This window comes from Capsicum annuum, chromosome 9, assembly GCF_002878395.1.
Source record: "Capsicum annuum cultivar UCD-10X-F1 chromosome 9, UCD10Xv1.1, whole genome shotgun sequence".
NCBI classification, from domain to species: Eukaryota; Viridiplantae; Streptophyta; class Magnoliopsida; order Solanales; family Solanaceae; genus Capsicum; species Capsicum annuum.
In genome coordinates this window covers 43,437,638-43,458,488 of record NC_061119.1, presented here as the reverse complement: position 1 = coordinate 43,458,488, position 20,851 = coordinate 43,437,638, and the positions used below count along the sequence as shown (strand labels likewise).

The 20,851-nt window shown below is 33.9% G+C and overlaps 1 protein-coding gene across 1 annotated transcript; it reads left to right on the top strand.

Annotated features, from left to right (window-relative positions):
• Positions 1–1,176: 1,176 nt before the first annotated feature.
• On the top strand, positions 1,177–1,524 carry LOC107857909 (transcription factor Pur-alpha 1-like). Its single transcript, XM_016702682.2, has one exon. The coding sequence runs from the start codon at positions 1,177–1,179 to the stop codon at positions 1,522–1,524; it is 348 nt and encodes a 115-aa protein (XP_016558168.1).
• The last annotated feature ends 19,327 nt before the right edge of the window (positions 1,525–20,851 follow it).

Sequence of the window (20,851 nt, the reverse complement as noted above, 5' to 3'; positions counted from 1 at the left end):
GAATCTCAATTCTCACTGGATTGGTATCTATTTCTTAATGCTAATATCGAATCATAGACACGTATCTGCCGCTCCTTCAGAACAAGGACTGCCAGAATCCAATGAAACCCCCCAAATATTAAAGGATGTGGTGGAATCTCCTTTATAACATAACTCATACCCTGAAAAATGACATACAAAAAAATAGTTAATTTTGAAAGAGATACATACTTCAACTGAAATTATCAAAAATAATACACATAATACTACTTTGTACTCTTGTAAGAGATACATACTCTTATGAAAGTTACATGTAACTACACAGACATATTTTTAAAAACTTGTATGAGATAAATACTATATTATACAACCAAATATTCCTACTAAAAACTTTATAAAAAGAGACCTAAAAAAAAAGACCTCAAAAATAGGTCTAAAAAAAAAGACCTCATGAGGTCGCTTTTATTTTTAATATATTTTTTTAATTCTTATTTTATAAAAACAAATCTCATGAGATTACTTAAATGAAAAAAAAAATATCGGCAAAATAGTAATGGTAACCTCATGAGATCGAAACTAAATTTTGAATAAAATAGTTACCTCATAAGGTCACTAAAGATTTTTAAAAATATTAAAACATATTATTGAAAGTACCACACATCACTATTGTTTAAACAACAAATTTAATAGTATTTGATATTCACTTTATTTTTAATAAAATAAAGGGAAAAGGGTCAAAAATTCCCCTCTACTTTAAAAAATTGATCAATTTTACCCTCAGTCATACTTTGAGGTCATATATCCCCCCACTATTATAAAAGTTTATATATGTACCCTTTTAACTAACAGAATGCCCAAATACCTAATTTTTTCAAAAAAAAACCATACCTGCCCTGACCCATCAAAAGGACCTAAACAAACACACTGTACACGGTTCTCGCATATCTGACAGCAAAAATTAAGGCTTTTCTCCCTTACTTTTATGAATTGAGTGTGTGGATTGTGAGAATATGTCAGAACGAAGTAGCTACTGCTAGTTTTCCGGGAGGGTGACCATTTTTACTTGAATGCAAATCTTATTTAGGACTTTCAGCCACCAAAATGGTTGTCCATTTGGTGTCATATTATAATGTTAGCTATACTATTCATTTTTTACTATTTTTTATTTTTTTACTTTTAGTTGAAGAGTGAGAACTGATGGAGGAAAATTCTGACGGCGGTGATGGTGGAAATGACGTGGAGTTGTTGTGCAAGATATTACAGGAAGGACACAAGTTTTTTTACTTCGACCTGAAGGAGAATCCACGCAGACGATACCTAAAAATCTCTGAGAAAACATCGACAACAAGGTCTACGATAATAATACCATTCAACGGCATCTCATCGTTCCTTGATCTCTTCAATTACTATGTCAATTCAGACGACCATAACGTGTTTAGCAAAGAACTCCAACATGATATCAAGGTGTTTTACTTTGACGTAGGAAAGAATAGGCGAGAGCGCTTTCATAAGGTCTCTGAAGCATCCATAAGCAGGACACGTTGATTTGAGTGTAGAACGGATCATTGATTTTTCAGAGTGAGTATTTGTTTGGGTCCTTTTTGATGAGTCAGGTCGGGTATGATTTTTTTCTTAAAGAAAAATGGGTCACTTAGGATGATTTGGACAGTATGTTAGTTAAAAGGGTACATATGTAAATTTTTATAACAACGGGGGTATATATGACCCCAAAGTATGACTGAGAGGGCCATTTTTTGCCCTTTTCCCTAAAATAAAATATACTTTTAGGTTATTTGTTCACCAACCCACGTCTCATTCCCAATATCTCAATCAGACCCAGTCTTTCTCCCTCTCTCATTGCGTCTTTACACCTTTTGCTAGAGACTAAACAGATTCTGATCCTTCATTGCTGTTTAGGGAGTTTTTTCTTTAAGTAAGTTATTTTTATATTGCTAATACACATATTTTAATTTCATACGATGTCTAGCATAAACTAACACATATTGCATAAAACTTATGCCAAAGTTTAGATTGTATTTATTCATCCAATCTTTTCTACCAAACCAACCCTCAATTCTTTTACTTCATATTCCATTTACTTTGTAATCTAAAATAAAATTTCATTTATTGTTATAGACAGATGACCAGTACCTTATGTCATTTATTTTTGCATTTTAATTAATTGGGTGACAATTTCTTGGTTAAGAATATTGTATAAAGTTGTGATCTTTATTGAATTTGAAAATCAAGAATTGGATTTTGCTGAGAGTTAGTAACTAGGGTTCTTGATTTTGGCTTATTGACATTGATTTCTTTGTTGAATTTTGAAATTTGGTGTTTAAGGGGTTGTTTTGAATGGACAAGCAAAGAGATTTGTTCAGTCCCTATTTGTTTTGCATTTGTGAAGCCTTTTTCTTTTTCAAATAGTTTTAGCAAGGTGTTAAAAATTTATGGTACTCTTGCTTGTTTTTTAATCTTAGCCCTTTTGCTTTGATCTTGCGTTTCTTTTTCTATGCTCAACTTAGCCTCTTGTTTTGATTTTCTGTTGATTTTTTTCAACTCTGAACTCTTTTGCTTTGCTTCCCCTTGTATAGTGTGTTTTATCCTGTTTCTAATTTGGTATGTTTGTTACAATTGATTTAGTTACTTTAATTTATGTTATTCACTACTAATACACTTAAAATCTTTTCAGATTTTGTATCTGGGAGGCATTGTTTTTTGACGAGTTTTTCATTATTTTTCTTGTGCTAGTTGGGAGGTAAAATTCACAGCTAAATATATCATGGAATATAAGGAGATGTTGAATGTGCATACTATACATTCTGGGATTCTAAGTAGATCTTGAATGTGCATGATAAAGTTTCCTTAAGCATTTAAAGTTCAGATTTTGTGTCATTTCTTATCCGAGGTTGCAGCTTTTACTATTTTTTATGTTGCGAAGACAACTTTCGATGTATAGGAATAGAGATTTGTGACTTTGATTCCCTTTATATTGATATTTGGATGATTGTTTAAAGGATATATTGTTAAGAAATAAACGCATGAATCGAAGGGAAGCTATGTTGTTGCCTGGATTCGCTGCTTACTATATATAGAAAGGGATGAGTGGGAGTGGGAGTAGGAGAGGGACAAGGAATGCCCCTGGTTTATAGGGATTACCAAGAATTAATTCTTAATTAGCTACTGGTAATATTACCTTTCAATCTAGTTGTAGTGACGCTTCGATTCCACAAACACTAGTAATGGATCCTGCATCAACTATGTCACCTAGAGATAGTATTGTTGCATCATCATCACTGCCAAAAGGTGAGCTTGTTCGCCGAAAGAGGGATAGGCCTCTGAAGTATGAAACTCAAGGGTAGATTTGCTTGGATCTAACTCCACCTCCATCGACTCAGGTAATGTCATTAAACCTAACTCATAAGAGGGGCAGAGGAAGGCCACAAGGTCTGGACGAAAGCAGAAATGTGCTTTTTCTGATAATTTTTTTCTTTAGTTTGCATTTTCATATATCTTAGAGAATTGGAGTAGTATAATGGTAGTGACCTAGTATATATTTTCTTACTCTTAGTAGTTTTTTGTCTAATAAAGAACTTAATCTGATTGAGGCAGTTTTACCAACTTGCTTCTTCTTAAGCTACAACTTGTTTCTTTCTTGCGGTTGGCTAATTTCTTCATCACGATTTTGTTTATCATTGTATATCATCCTCCATACTGGATGGATTTTTCATGCAAGAAAGCTACCTCATATAAGATAGATATGTAGAAAGTATGATAAAGCATATTGTTCTGATAAGTACACTAAGGCATATTGAAGTCATGCAAAGGGTTCAGAGTGGAAGATTCGAACCACCAGATTCAGTATTTTCCTAAAGAAAATAATAGGATGTAAAATATACTACTATTTCATATATAGCAAAAGGAGATATCAAGAATTTAAACAATGTATGCTTAAAGTGATCTATAAAACCCAAGAACTATAAATTTGGCTATTCGTAGTACCTGCAATTTAGGTCACCAGTGTTTTACATGCTAAGATAGTATATGGTCAATTCAGAGGTTGAGAGATAAACCCACAAGTGATGAGGATGATGAGATCATGTGACAAACACACCGCTACATTATTGAAATTTAGTGTTGTATTAGATAGACTAAATTATGTACTTTATGATGATTTGTAAGAATTATCAAGCTTTTTATGAATGTATGAAAACTTTGAAGTAGTTTGAAATGGAATTGCATAACTTATGACTTCTATGTAATTTTCATTCAATTTTGCAGTACTTCAAAGCTTATTTTGATGTAGTGTAGATTGGCGGACATTTAATATGTAGCTTATAAGATTGTACATATTATTAAAGTGGATTAAAATGAAGGTGGACAGCTACAAAAGTCAATTTGCTGCCAATTATTCTTTTGCGGAAAAAGGCCTCCTTAGGTCTCTTTCTTTGCATTTTTATTTTCAGAAAATGTGTAAAAGCGACCTTGTGAGGTCACTATTAATAGAAATTAAAAAAAATTAAAAAAATTATGAACTCATGAAATCTCGTTGTGTTAAAAAATAAAAACTAAAAACATATTTAGCAATTTCATGAGGTCTCTTTTTAAAAAACTGAAAAATAACTCATCGATCTTGTGAGTTACTTTTTGGCAACCTCATGAGGTCTCTTATTTTAAAATCTGGAAAGCAACTCAGCGACCTCGTGAGGTCACTTTTTGGCGACCTCATAAGATCTCTTACAAAAAGCGACCTATGTTTTTGCGACCAACGATTGAGATCGCTTTTTAAGTCTCTTTTTTGATCTATTTTTACTGCTTTTTAGTTGTGATATGTATCTCTTACATTGATTATATGTATCTTTTGTAAACATATTACAGTTAAATATATCTAATAAGAGATATATAAAAGATGATTGTTACATACACGGAGATACAAAATGAAAAAAAGTATCAGATATTTTAAATACGTATCTCAGGATCATTTAAAATCAGCGGGACCATTTCAATGGATGAATCTATTTTCACGAAAATCATTAGAGTCTTTGTCAAATACACTAGGAACAAAATTAACATCATCTTCATTTTGTTTGGTGTTGTCAAGTTGAGAGATTCCAAGACTAAGAGATGGTCCTGAATATAGATCCATTAAGTTAACTAAAGCGATAAAGGATGAAAACTACAATAAGTAAGCCTTTTTCGATAATTTTAACGGAATATCCTTAGAAAATTTTACGATGAAGATTAATTTTATTTTTGATATAAATTATTAAACTTGATAAGATGCGAGTGAAGATAAAATTGGGTGGGGGGGAGGGGGACTATCTCTTTTTAAAATTTTGAAGAAGTGGAGATAATTGTGGCAAGAAATCACCCCTAGAAAACAGGCGTTGATAGATGGGCAAACCGCTAGCTTCAATCCGCTAAGTTGAATCCGGAAAAAATGGGCTTCTTTTATAATGTATCTGTAACTTTAATTAAAATATTAAAAATATATTTTTTTGTAATTTTAAAAAATTGAAGGATTTTTTAGTATTTTTGGTTACTTAAATTGTGCTTTTATGAAATTTATACATATTTGAATGACGAAGGGCCCACATCTTATGTTATTTATGGCAATTTGAAAAGAAAAATGGGACCCATCTATGGTATATTCTGTAATTAAATTTTAAAATGTCGATTTTTTTTCTAAGACATGATTTGTAATTTATTGAAAAAGGAGGCTTTTTTAAAAAAAAATTTAATGTGGTTCAAATAATAATACTAAAAGGAAAACTTTTCTAAAGAAGTTAATCATGTAAAATTCTTTTCAAATAATTTTAATACACTTAAACTTTTAATTAATACCTACAAGCTAACATGTTGAAATCTCCCTTTTCTAATATATAGAATTTAAGTAATACAGTTTAGATAGATTTACTTGTTATTAACTATATCTCTTATATTTTATTGTCTTACTAATTTTATTATGTCATGTCAATATATTTTCAAATATATTATTTAATTACTATATTTTTTAAATTTTATTTGGTGGGACTATATCTTTCTATGTTGATGTTTTCTAAAGTTTAAATTTTATACTTAATATTTTTTAAATTCAACAGGTTGAAATGTTAACAAACAATAATTTCATGTGCAATTATTATTGTTGCTAGCTATTAGTGTTAGTCGCTACACCATCGTCATCATCACAACTATCAACAATCACTATTACTATCCAATAACACCAACTATTTTCATCACCACCACTACAAATCATATCATCTTAACTAGTGAACACAAATGTTTTAAAAGTAAAATAATAGTACTTTTATTTTTTAAAACTTATATCTATCTAATATTTGATACTATTTTAATTGAAAATGTATTTATTATGTTTACAAATAAATAAATTATTCATATTCAGATGATGAAAAATAATGAATTTTGTAAGCATTTTAATATTATTTGTATAATATATTAGTGTCAAACTTTTTTGCCTTGTCTTTTCCTTATGTTAGTGGATTTTTAGGCATTAAGTGGCCTAGTGTGAAGTGTTAATGTCTTGTGCTTTACCAGCACATTAATATTTGGCAATAAGTGGTGGAGTATTAATCCATCAGTAGTTGCAGGCATGCAGTTTGTGCCATTTACCTCTAATCCTTGCACTGTCACAACGTGCAGTAGTTTTATTCCCCATTCATTGTTGGCAATTTATGTCAATTACTCCCATTATATTGTTGATGTATGTACCTATTAATCTCTTTTGTTACTGATAGACCATAAGTTTCTTTTTACCTTCTATCGTTGTTCTACCTCTTTATCTTGTAACACTTGCAATTACTATTTTATTTATCTTCTCATTTATTTTTCCAATTCAAAGAAAGTATGAAAACTTACATCTATAAATAGAGCTGGTCTAGCATATCTTCCTAAGTATAAAATATTATAGAGTTCACAAAAGTTAATAAAAAAGAGAGTTTATTAGTTGAAGGGAGATTTTCTTTTTGTGTTATTTTGAACTCAAATGTTGTCCTGAATTTGTTGAGTTGTATTTTCTGAGAAGGTTGTTGTATCCTGGAGAAGACAAGTCAAAAAGATTACTGCTGGATCGATATAAATATTTGCTCCAGTGGACTTGAATCTCCTTAAAGAGAACGAGATATCTGCGCCTCAGCAAAGAAGAATATAACTTTTACTTTCTTTATTTTGTATTTTCCAGTTGTAATTTTCACCAACATCTTTAAGGAGATTCAATAACAATAATTAAAAAATCTACCGATGTCAAGATGAAAGATCTTAACAAGCCATTCTAGTTCAACGGTACTCATTTCAAAAGGTGGAAGGGTAAAGTGCTTTTCTTCTTAAGTCGTCTAAATATTTCTTATGTTTTAATTGAAGAATCCAATAAATTAGATAAATCTTTCATGAATGAAATGAACTTATTTTTGTTCAAAAGAAAGTTGAAAAGAATGATGGTGACTCCTATAAGTGTGGGTAGTTTTTACTTAATTGTGTATCTGATAATTTTTATGATTGTTATGATCGAACTTACTCTAGTGCAAAGAAAATTCCAAAAGCATTTCAAACTAAGTATGATACCAAGGAGGCTTGAGCGAAAAAAATATGATGCTAAAAGATTTTATACTTTTCAAATGGTGACTAGCAAATCCGTGGTAGGCCAAGCTCAGGACTTTATAAGGATTGTTGGCGAGCTCAGATCGGAGAAAGACAAAATTAGAGATAACCTTATTATTTGTGGTATAATAGATAAACTTTCTCCTTCTTGGAAGGAATTTCAAAAAACTATGAGTCACAAATAAAAAAAACTTCTCTTGAGACTTTAATAATACGAATCTGTATGAAAGAAGAAGCAAGGGACCAAGATGCACTTCTGCAAACAGAAGAGAAAAACATCACTCCAAAGGTAAATTAAACTACTCTGAATAGTGTTGTCCTTGATTTTAATAAAAATACTTCATTGAAGCCTATGAAAAAATTCAAGAAAAATAAGGATAAACCTCCCAAGAACAATAATGGTGAAAATAACCTTTCACAAAATCAACAAATTTCAAAAAAGGGTTCTGCTATGTCCGTGGCAAGAATGGGATTATTTTTCGATTTTGCAAATTTCGCGAATATGGGCCTACACCTCAGGCAAACATTATCGAAGAACTATTTGTGACTTTGGTACAAACCGTCATGTCTTCTATGACAATGACTGATATAAAAAATATACTCATTTTGAGGAGCCTAAAATCATCAAGATTGACGATTCTCACATCACTCAAGTACTTGAAACGGGAGATATCGAGTTGAGTTTTACTTTTGAAAGGGTATTAATTTTAAAAGATGTACTTTAAACTCCTTCCATGGGAAAATATTTGATGTCTAGTTTTCTTCTTAATACAGCAGCCTTAAAACAGACTATTGAATAATGTGTAATTATGAAAATATAATATTTTTGTAGGAAAGGAGTATGCTTGTGATGGAATGTTCAAGTTGAATGTTGAAATGAATAAAACTTCTACTTCTGTTTATATGCTTTCTTCTACTAATTTTTGGATGCTCGTTTGTGTCATATTAATGTTGTGGGAATCATGAGTAGTTTATGATTGATTTCAATGATAATTTTTTTAAAAAAAAATGTGAGGCTTGTAATGAAGTAAAAATCACCAAAAGGCCTCATTTTCAAGTTAAATGAAAAATAATTTATTAGAAATAATTCATATTGATATTTGTAAACTTGGATGAATTATAAATCTTGAGTAAATAAATACTTTGTCACTTTGATAGATGATTTTTCTAAGTTTACATATGTTTACTTAATGAAAAATAAAATTTATTCTTTTGAGAATTTTAAAACTTTTCTCCATGAAATTGAAAACCAGTTTGAGAGAAAACAAAAAAGAACTAGAAGTGATAAAGGTCGTGAATATGAGTCGGATGAGTTCAATTCTTTTGTTAGATCATTGGGTATAATACATGAAACTACTCCTTATTCTTCTGCATCTAACGGGGTGGCAAAAAGGAAGCATAGAACTTTGGTTAAGTTGACAAATATTATGCTAATTGAGTCAAGTGTACCTCTAAATATCTGGGGTGAAGCTCTTTTGATTGCTTGATATGTGTTGGCCGTGTGCCTCATAAAAAAATCAAATTAACACCTTTTGATTTGAGAAAAGGTTATAAGCCAAATTTAAAATATCTAAGAGTTTGGAGTTGTGTCATGATCTGAACCCGAGCCTGGCCGTGACGGGCATCTCAAGCCCATATGGGCCAGAGACAACCTCCTTAGCCTTACCTGAAGAGAACAATAAAGAGAAATAGCGGAAGCCAACCAAATCAATAAAAAAATATAAACCAAAAGAACATCCAAAGAGGCAAAGTAAGATATCAGTGACATCCCAATCCTATCCATAAAGGCCTCTAATACAAGAATACCAAACTAAGTTGGGACATGTCCTCAACTATGACAAAAGAATCCAAAAGAACTAAGGAAATAAAGGAAACTAATAAAATGACTAGGCCTTCTGAAGGATGGAGGCTCATCACTTTACAGTTGATCAACAAAGTATCAAACCACCTTACACTGCACAGGATCAACAGATATGTCCTTGGGGCCTACATCATAAAATGATGTATCACTCGGGGATGATCAGTGGGGCAAGAACTGACACGTAACTAAAGAAAAAAGAATAAAATAATGCATTTACCAAAATTTAGTCATAAACCAATTGCACAACATTTATACACACACACACACATACACACACACACACATATATATATATATGATGTAGGTATAGGGACAAGGGTCATGAAACATGATAATTTAAACTATTAGCCTGAATTATGCATCTCATACCAACATTTTAGACACTCACGGGCTATATAGGTCTAGCTCCCCCTGCCATAAGATTCCCAATCCAGGTTAGACGTATGTATCGAAGAAAGGCTAAAGACACCAAGGTGATATCCATTCAAAATATAATGTGTGCATCAGACACATGGTCATATAGACCCAAACATAGACAAACCCAATATTGATCCCCCGGGACTACATATTCTCAATGAGCTACATAATTCTCTTTTAACCCAAATTAGAAAAATTTGCACATAAACCAAACCAATAACCAATGGGTCTTTCATTAAGGTATTTTACAACATGATATCGTTATACCAATATTCTTACAAGCTATTCCATTTATGCCAAACCAATTCACATAATCAAATTGACTTTAATTATCAGTTTAAAATTTCAAACCATTGCCACCAAGGGCATCCAAATCCTTTTTATCCAATTATCCTTTAATACAATGTAATATTTCAAAAGACAAGTTAAATTAGGTAAAAACCCATATTCAAAACCAAGATTCTAAAGTGGGTTGAGGTTAATGCCAATACCAAGCTAAAAATTTATCAATTTGTTGAAACCAATGTCAACTATTTCAATCATTATAACAATACACCAATTCAGTTCCAAAACCATCAATTAAAGCATGAACCACACATTTAAAACATAAGAAAAGTAATTCAAGTAATAATAACCAAAATGCCTTAACCCAATTTCAAATCCATCATTCAAAACATATGAATACTGAACAAATTGATGAGACAATGTAAAGTACAAGTTAGGAAATGAAAAACAAGCCTGAAATATAGAGGAAATCGAAGAGAATTTGGAGTTTAGAGACCGAATGATGAAATCGTCATAAAACCCTTGAATTTTATTGGCTTGAGAGTTGAAGGGGAAAGGGAAATGTTTGATCTTGATAACTGAAGGTAATTAGGGTCATTTAGGTTATTTTAAGTCGTTTAAGGGGAAAAGGACAAAAAAAAGACCTTTCCCCCAAGTAAAAAACAAAACTGGATAAAAAATGCATAGCAGCATGACGCGGCTATCGCGGAGGGTAGCCAACGTTCCACGATCTTATCGCGGTAACTAAGTTTCATGGCACACTACTATCATGGACCCTCACTGCCTTAGGGTCCCAAAATAACCCCGAAATCCTTCCAAAAATTCTAAAACTTTTCTCATAACACCCTTTAACACCCCTTATCATAATTCAAGTCGAAAATTAATAAGATAAATACTGGAGAGACAAAAATAAAATAATTAAAATTTTACGGGATCTTACATTATCCCCCTTTGGATCATTCATCCCTGAATGAGAAATTCAGACATCTTTAGCATGATAATAGAGTGAATAAATTAGAATCCAAGGACAAATCTGAAATGTGACAAGAGGAAAATGAAACTCATACCTTAATCACTTTCTTCTAACCTAGGAAAAAAGAATGGGTACTTGGCTTTCATATCCTTTTCTGACACCCATATAGCCTCTTCCACCTTTTGATTTCTCCAAAGAACCTTCACTGAAGTTATGTCCTTTGCCCTCAACCTTCAAACTTACTTATCCAAAATTTCAAATGGGACCAACTTATAAGACAACAAATTCGTCAGACCAACATCCACAATAGGCACTATAAAAAAAAGGGTCACCCATATACTTTTTAGCATGGACACATAAAAATGGAATGAATCAAAGCCAAATTCACTGTTAATTTTAATTCATAAGTGACATTACCAATTCTCCTTAAAATCTAAGTAGTTTAATGACCCTTCAGGTCACTTTTAATATTTATACTTATTTCACCATTACTGATTTCCTAAAGCTACCCTAAGTCATTTATGACTTGCTAGGACTGACAGTATGGTTACCGGGAAGTTCATTTGGTTTTTAGAGCCAATTTTTTATTTTGAAGTCTTTGCTGGTTTCAAATGGCGTTCGGGAAAAAACGTTAGTTAAATGATCTCTTATGCAAATTCTGATTATTCCAGCAGCTCTGGAATATTGATTTTAGGCTAGGTAGACCCTTGGTTTGGGTCTCAAGACACCTTGGCTTATTTTGACCTATTGATCGAAAGGTTATAAAAGTAGAATATGGCCATGGGACCCATTTTTTGTCAAAAATAACCTCATATGGAAATTTTGATTGTATCATTACATCCGGAATGTCAAATATTGTATGGTAGCATAGTCTTTTTGCATATACGGGATTCTGAATGTATCCAGAGGGGTTGGCAAAGACTTGGAACAATTCCAATCCACAAATATACTGGTGCACCCGCAATCTTGGGCCATGGATCGCTAATAGGAATCTGGCAGTACCAGCAAGTGTCGTGATCGTGACACTTTCAGTTGCAAAAGAAACTCCTTAGGTAGTTCACCAGTACCGTGATCACAATAGGGAAATGTCATAAATGTGACTTCTTTCCTTGCTACTAAGTATCACAATAGCCATAGTCAGGTCACAATTGCAACTCCTGAGAACCTGGTATGGGTAGAAATAGACCCTTTTCAGCCTATTTTGCCTATCTCTTACCCAATCTCTTGAGACTAAACCCTTAAAGGAGAGGAAAATATTGGGATTGAATCTTGTGAGTGATTTGGTAGCTTGGCTAACACTTATTTTTGCGATTCCCCTGCGATTTATGGTAAGATTTCACCTTTTTTATGGTAGAATTTTCCCTATTTCTTGTTCAAATTCCTAAACCTTGGAGTCTTGATTTTATCCCTAAATTAGCTTGGATTTTACCCATAGTTGAGGGTAATGACTCCTTGAGCATGTGGGATTATTGAGTTGGTTTTGAAAATGTGATTTTTTGTAAATGGGACTCACATGAGATTTTGAGGTGGTTTAGAAATCCAAAGAATAATAGTGCAATATGGATATCACTATTCTCATATTGATGAGTATAATGTGATTTTAATAGCTTGGCATTTTGCAGAAGCTTCTCGAAAGGGAAAGAGGTGATTTAGCAAATCTTTTGAGCTTTCGACATCTAGGTAGGCTCGATTTTACCACTTGTTGGATTAAGCTACTTCATAGTATGGTTATTATGATATTGTTTTAGATTTGAGGAGAGGTTTTAGGCATTGGTGTGATAAAATGCAATATTTTGATTAGTTGGATTATTTAGGGTATTTGGATACCATTTTGGGCATAATTAGCCTAGTTAGACATACCTTAGGTGAACTTGACCTTGTGGCTCTTATTTAGGATGGAAATACCTTAGTTACTCAACTAATGAGGAGATTTCCTTAGTCACTTAGGTTTAAGTTGAAACTTACCCTAGTTGTTCTTACCTTAGGTGGAATTGACTTAGTCGTTCCATATTGGGAGGCATTGCAATCCTAGGACTAGTTGGCCTGTTCAACATATAAAAGTGGATTTAGATACCTTAGCCTAGTTCAGGTTAGACATTTTTTGGTAAATAATTTTGAGGATTTAAAAGTGGGCTCTTCGACCCACCTTAGGCCAAGTCTTATGTTAGTTATTGAAGACCCTTTTTATGCTTGTGTACATCTATGAAATGTTCATTGCAATAATATTGAGATTCCTTGGTTCTTAATGGTTATGATGGGTGAAGTTAAAAGAAATGCTTAACAATAATGCTATGAAAAAGCTACTGATTAAGCTTATGATGAGCTATTGAATATGTTATTGATTGAGCTATTGAACATGCTATTGAATAAACTCTTGATTATGATATTTTATAAGTCAATGATTAGGTAATTTATTGGGTCATTGAATGAGCTATTAACTACGCCAGTGATCATTCTTATTGATAAATTAATGATTATGCTATTGTTTATGCTAGAAGTCATGTTTATTGACTACATTATCGATTAAGTTATTAATAATGCTATGATTAAGCCATTGATTATGCTATAAATTAGCTACAGATTATGTGTCATGGATTAGCTATTGATCAAGCAAATGATAAGCTATTTATTATGCTAACGATAATCCATTGATTAAGCTCCATATGAGTTATTGACTATACTATTGATAATACTCATTTTTAGCAATCATGCTAATGACAATATAAGTAATTATACTATTAATTATGCTAGTGACCATGTCAATTGACAATACTAGTGATCATGCTATTGGTTATGTTAATGACCTTGCATATCGACCATATTAGCGATTATGCCATTGATCTTATTAAAGGGTATGATTATTGATTTTGTTAGCGATTATGCTATTGATTGTACTTAAGATCACGCTTATTTACTATACTAATGATTATTCTATGGATTATGTCAGAGATCATGATTTCAATTATACCTATGCTAGCCGTTATGCTATTAAATACTCTAATGATTATTCTATTGGTTATGATAATGATTCTATACTTACCGGTACAAGATTGAATACTATTTATTCTAGGAATTATATAAATACCGATTCAAGTCCGGATAATGATGATAAATAGTGATGACTTGATAAATTTTGATTAATTGATAAATGATGGTTAATGGATAAATAGTGTTTAGCTAACAAATAGTGACTAATAGATAAACTATGGATATAGTTGTAAGACCCCTCAAAAATTCTAAGCTCAACTCAATCTTTTAAGCTCACTAAGGGGTCCCAGACTTAGAAAATTCTAGCTAAGTATTCAGACTTAGTATTACTTTAGCCTTCGTAAGTTGGAAAATCAATTTCACGACTCGTATAACATTAAAATGTCAATTTTTAGGTTGATTCATGATCAGGAATGTTAGTAGGTATTTCCGAACGAGTTTCATAATTTTTAAACCTCGTTTGAACTATGTTTGGGAATCCAAAATAGTGAATCGACACGATCTCAGCACGACGCATCGACCATCGTATTGATTAATATTTTTTCTAGGCTCCCAGTGGAAATTTCTAGTGAACCAACGCAGACTCAACGCAACATGCTATCCATCACATCGATGCCCATGATACGATGCATCAGTTTGTGCGTCAACAGTCTGATTTTTAGTAATTAAAAAGCCGCATCCTCAGGGCTATTAGGTCTTTTTTCCAACCCTATTCATCCCTAAAAATGAAATTCAACCCTTATTAAGAAAAATACATTCACTGTCTCTCAAATTGCTCAAGAACAAGAACCCTAGGTGATTTAATTTCAAAGTCAAGGCTCAAGATTTCACCATTTGTTCTTCAAGAATTTAGTAACCGAGGTATGTGAAGTGTTCATCCAAGGGTTCCTTCCACCCTTGGAGTCCAAGAAACTCTTTTAAACTTCAAGTAGCTTGATTTTATGTTTTCCATGATTTGGATTCAAGTGTATTCATGATTAATATATTGATTGGATTTCTATTCTATGATTAAGTGCAAGATTTATGTAAAAACAACTATTATCTATGTAGTATCACGTGAATTCATGTTAAAGACTTGAAATTGTGATGCTCATGTGTTGATTAGTACTATGTACATATACAATGCCTTCCAAGTTTTTAATGAGTTGTTCATGAGAATTAAATAATGAAATTATATCATGTTAGCATGTATTCAAGTTTATGTCATGCAAGTGTTTACTAGAATGTCCCAATGAATGAATGATGATCAAGTAGTTATTTATCATGTTTCAAGATTGTGCCATGTCTTATAATTTATGCTATCAAGTCCTGGGGGTATTTAATACCCGATAATTTAGCAATTACCTAAAGCCATGGTCAGCCTCAGGATAGTATCAGTCATGTCAGTACTTTTAGTCAATTACAGAACTCACCAAAAACTCAGTAGATTCAGTATCAGTCTAGTCTAATTCAGTATTCAGTTCAGGCCTCAGTAAATTCAGCCAGTTAACTGAATTCAATAGTATTTCATCAGTCAATGGAACTTAGTAAACTCAGTTCCATTCAGTTTGATAGTATGATCAGTAATAGTTCAGTCAAGCCTAAAATAAACTAGAAATTAGTTCAGTATCTATTCAGTTGGGAGTAGGATTCATCATTGAGTTAACCCATGGATGAGAGTATTCCTGCCAGCAGAGGGTCTGACCCTTAGTAGCAATCCCTATATTATAGAACTACGTAGCCAGCGTTGGTTGAGATATCCTCCTACCAGATTAGGGTTGATACATCTCGTACGAGTTTTCCTACCAGTGAGGGTTGATGAAAGAGCTTCCTATTAGAGAGGGTTAACTCATAGTTGTTTTTACCCATGGCATGATACTAACACCCTTCCAACTGGGGTTATAGTTTGGACCCCAATCTATTTAGAAAGGGGCATATCGGTTAGATTATTACCTCCCATAGTCTCAGTTTCAGTTCTAGTCTCAGAATAGAACTCAGTTCAGTTCTACAGATTTAGGAATATCAGATACAATTACTCAGTTTAGTAAGGAACTCAATATAGTTCCACGGGATCAAGACTGTCAGATACAGTCCCTCAGTTATTAGCTACACAATATCAGTAAACTCAGATGTCAGTAAATCAGTAATTCAGAACTTAGTATCCAGTGTTATCACAACCTCAGATTACAGTATACATATTTATGCATGTACTCCCATTCAGTTATATTCATATCATTCAGTCAGTATTATTTATGCATATGAACCCATGAATTTCAGCTTACCTCACTTTGCATACCAGTACATTTAAAGTACTGACGCATACCTTTCTTTTGTGCTATGGTGTTTTATATCATAGGTTCAGACGCGCGAGCTCCCGATCATGCTTAGTAGTTTAGATATTCAGCTGATAGAGTTAGTGGTGAGTCCTCTTAGTTTGATAAAATAGTGATTATTTCAGTAGTTCAGAGTTAGTTGGGGACTTATCCCAGCAACTCCATATTTCAAATAGTTTAGAGGCTTTTTCAGACTAAAGTATTGTCAGATAGATGTATCAGATTTGGTATTTGTTATACCGTATTCAGTTTTACTATAGTATTGAACCTAATGGCATGTTTTCTACCTAATTTCAGCATATTATAGTACTATTATTCAATTATTATAGTAGGTACTAGTCATGGGTTAGCTTGTGGTCCTTCGAGATTATGAGCACCGTGTAGCATCTGGGGTACAGACTCGAGGCGTTACAGACATAGTATCAGAGACTAAGGTTCAATAGAGTCCTAGGAAATCTAAAAGTCGCATCTAGTACAATCTTGTGCATGGGTGTTAAGCGTGCCACACTTATGGACAAGAGGCTACGAGATGGTTTAGGAAAAGTTTCCCTTCTTTCTGTACTCATATCATTAGAGTAAGCATGAACTCCAGTTAAACTCTTTCTAATCCTAGTTTCTCTTCTGTTTATAGAATAAGCCTTCAAAGAGGACTAAGGAAAGAGAAATAGGAGACCAACTAGAACCCCAGCCCGTCCAGCCAGATCCTCTAGACAAACATATCTCCCATGCTGAGTTCAGAGCAAATTTCACCACCCTAGCTCATTCTATGGAAGCCTAGAATGAACGTCCAACTACTGTTTTGGCCAACCTAGTGGCCAATATACTACTACCAGGATTTGGTATTTCACCCGAATGAACCCTTTATTTTTTATCGGGTCTAAATCAGATGAGGACCCTTAGGAATTTCTTGATCAGGTGCAGAAAGTTACAGATATTATGGGAGTAACTGTTGTTGAGAGCACTGAGTTGGCCGCATATCAGTTATAGGATGTGGCACACTCATGGTTTAAACAGTGAAAAATAGAAAGGGTCGCAGATGCAGGGCCCATAGAATGGAGGAGTTTGTCGTTGCTTTTCTGGTTAGGTTCTTCCCACTAGAGTTGAGAACAACATAATGGTAACATGATGGTACAAGAGTATTCTTTAAAGTTGCTCAATTAGCCAGATATGCTCCTCATGTGGTAGAAGATAGCAGATCTAAGATGAGTAAGTTTGAGTCTGGCATGTCTAATAGTGTGGTTAAGGAGTGTAAGATCACAATGTTGATTAAAGAGATAGACATATCCTGGCTCATGGTCCATGCTCAGCAGATAGAGTAGGTTAAGAATAAAAAGAATGAGAGGGATAAAAAGAGAGCGAGAATAGGTACTTTCAACTTTGTTCAGCCTAAGTCAGCGGGTGGGAATCGTTCTCAGTTCTGCCTAAAATCCTTAGTTTTAGCTCTATCCTTAGCCAATTCTCCTATTTTGAAATTTAGAGACAGCAACAGAGATAAGGCGTTAGGCTCTAAACCCCAAGGTAGTATTAGCAGTGCCCAAACCAATCCCCTTTAAATATGGCAGAAATCACCAGGGTATCTATAGAACTGGTAGTGATGTGTGTTTCAAATATGGTAAGCTAGGCCACAGGGTCAGACAGTGTCGTTAGGTGGGTTCTCAAAGACAGCATAATCGTCCCACATCTTAGTCCAATCGCCCGAATCATCAGGGTGCCGCATCAGTGCCATTAGTAGGCAGCTCCCAAATAGAGTCTACATACTTCAGTCCCAACAAAATTAGGAGAGTTCTCCTGATGTGATCACTGGTATGTTACAAGTTTATTATTACATGTTTATGCTTTGCTAGACCCAGGAGCTTCTTTGTCCTTTCTTACTCCTTATATAGCTATTGACTTTGAAGTCAGTCTTAAAATCCTAGCAGTGCATTTCTCAATCTCTACCCCAATGGGTAAATCTATCATAGCCCGGTGGCTATACAGGAACTATCCGATTATGGTATGTTAGAAAGTTACTTCAGCAGACTTGGTTGAAATAGAAATGACTGATTTTGATGTCATTCCCGGCATGTATTGGCTTCATTCCTTCTATGCCTCAATCGACTATAGAAATAGAATTGTCTAATTTTAGTTTCCGAATGAACCCATCCTTGAGTAGAGGGGTAGTACTTCTGCACTTTGGGGTCAGCTTAATTCATACATAAGGGTAAGAAAAATGATATCTAACAGATATGTCTACCATCTCGTTCAAGTCCAGGACTCTAGTTCAGAACACCCTAACCTTGAATCATTGTTAGTAGCATGTGAATTCCCTGATGTGTTTCTCGAAGATCTCCCCGGAGTACCTCCCAAAAGGGAAATCAACTTTGGAATAGAACTTCTTCCAGATACTCAGCCCATATCTATTTTTTCATACAGAATGGCTTCAACAGAACTCAGAGAATTAAAAAAACAGTTAAAGGATCTCCTATATAAGGGATGCATCAGACCCAGTGTGTCCCCATGGGTTCGTGCGTAAGAAATATGGTTCGCTCAGAATGTGTATTGATTACAGTCAGCTAAAAAATTCATGATCAAAAAAAAGTATCCACTTCCCAGAATCGATAACTTTTTTAACTAACTTCAGGGTGCCAGTTACTTTTCTAAGATAGACCTCAGATCAGGTTATCATCAGCTCAGAGTCAGAGAATGTGACATCCTGAAGACAACTTTCAGAACTCGGTATGGTCACTTTGAATTCTTAGTCATGTCCTTTGGTTTTACCAATGCCTAGCAACTTTCATAGACTTGATGAACTGTGTGTTCAAGCAGTACTTGGATATGTTCATCATAGTCTTCATAGATGACATTCCATTCTACTCCCACAGTGAGTATGATTAGTAGACCATCTCAGAATAAAATTATAGACTCTCAGAAACCATCAGCTATTTGCCAAATTTAGTAAGTGTAAATTTTAGCTAAGGTCATTAGCCTTCCTTGGCCATATCATTTCTAGTGATGGAATTAGATTTGATCCCCAAAAGACCGAAGCAATGAGAAACTGGCCTAGAACCATATCTCCTTCAGATATTAGGAGTTTCTTGGGCTTGGATGGATATTACCAATGGTTTGTTGAGGTAATTTCATCTATTGTATCCTCTATGTCCATATTTACTCAGAAGAAAATTAAATTCCAGTGGTCAGATTCTTGTAAAAAGAGGTTTCAGGAGTTGAAGACTCGACTCACTACAGCTTCAGTTTTGACCCTACCAGATGGTTTAAATGGGTTTGTGGTATATTTTGATGCCTCCAGAGTCGGTTTAGGGTGTGTTTTAATGCAAGAGTTAAGGTCATAGCCTATGCCTCTAGACAACCTAAGCCTTATGAAAAGAACTATCCTACTTATGAACTTGAGTTAGCAGTAGTAGTGTTTGCCTTAAATATTTGGAGGCACTATTTGTATGGTGTGCACGTTGATGTGTTCATAGACTATAAGAGCCTATAGTATGTGTTCTCTCAGAAAGACCTAAACTTCCATTAAAGAAGTTGGTTGGAGTTGTTGAAGGATTATGAGATGAGTGTCCTGTATTATTCAGGTAAAGCTAATATAGTGGTTGATGCTCTCAGAAGGATGTCTATTGTTAGTGTTGCTCATGTGGAGGATGGTAAGAAGAAGTTAGGGAAAGAATTTCATCAACTTGCCCGACTAGGTGTTTGCTTAGTTGATTCAGTAGAAGGTAGTGTATGGGTGCAGAGTAGTTCAGAATCATCCCTAGTTTTTAAGGTAAAGGAAAAGTAGGATAGGGATCCCAGTCTTATCAAGTTGAAGGAACCAGTCAGATATCATAGGATAGAGGTTTTCTCCCAAGGGAGAAAGAGTATGTTGCACTGCCAGGGCTGGCTATGTGTGCTAGGTGTAGATGACTTAAGGCAGCAAATTCTTGCAGAGGCACATGGTGCACACTACTATATTTTCCAGGGGCCACTAAGATGTACTATGATTTGTGGGAGATCTATTGGTGGAGTGGGATAAAAAGAGATATTGCGAAGTTTGTGGCTAGATTCTCAATATGTCAGCAGGTTAAGATTGACTATCAGAAGCCTAGTGGGTCCATGCAGTGAACATAGACTTTGTGATGGGTTTACCTCATACTCGTCATCAGCATAATTTATTTTGGGTTATTGTAGATAGGATGAATAAATCAGCTCATTTCCTACCAGTCCATACCTCTTATTCAGCCAAAGATTACGCCAAACTCTATATTAGGGAGTTGGTCAGATTGTACAGTGTTCCGTTGTCCATTATCTTAGATAGAGGTACCTAGTTCATCTCTTATTTCTGGAAGGAATTCCAAAAGGATCTTGGTACTCGAGTTTATCTCAGTATAGCCTTTCACCCTCAGACAGTTGGTCAAGCAGAAAGGACCATTCAGACTTTAGAAGATATAC

Coding starts and splice junctions, on each gene's coding strand:
- LOC107857909 (XM_016702682.2), top strand. CDS start 1,177: ATGGAGGAAAATTCTGACGGCGGTGATGGTGGAAATGACGTGGAGTTG.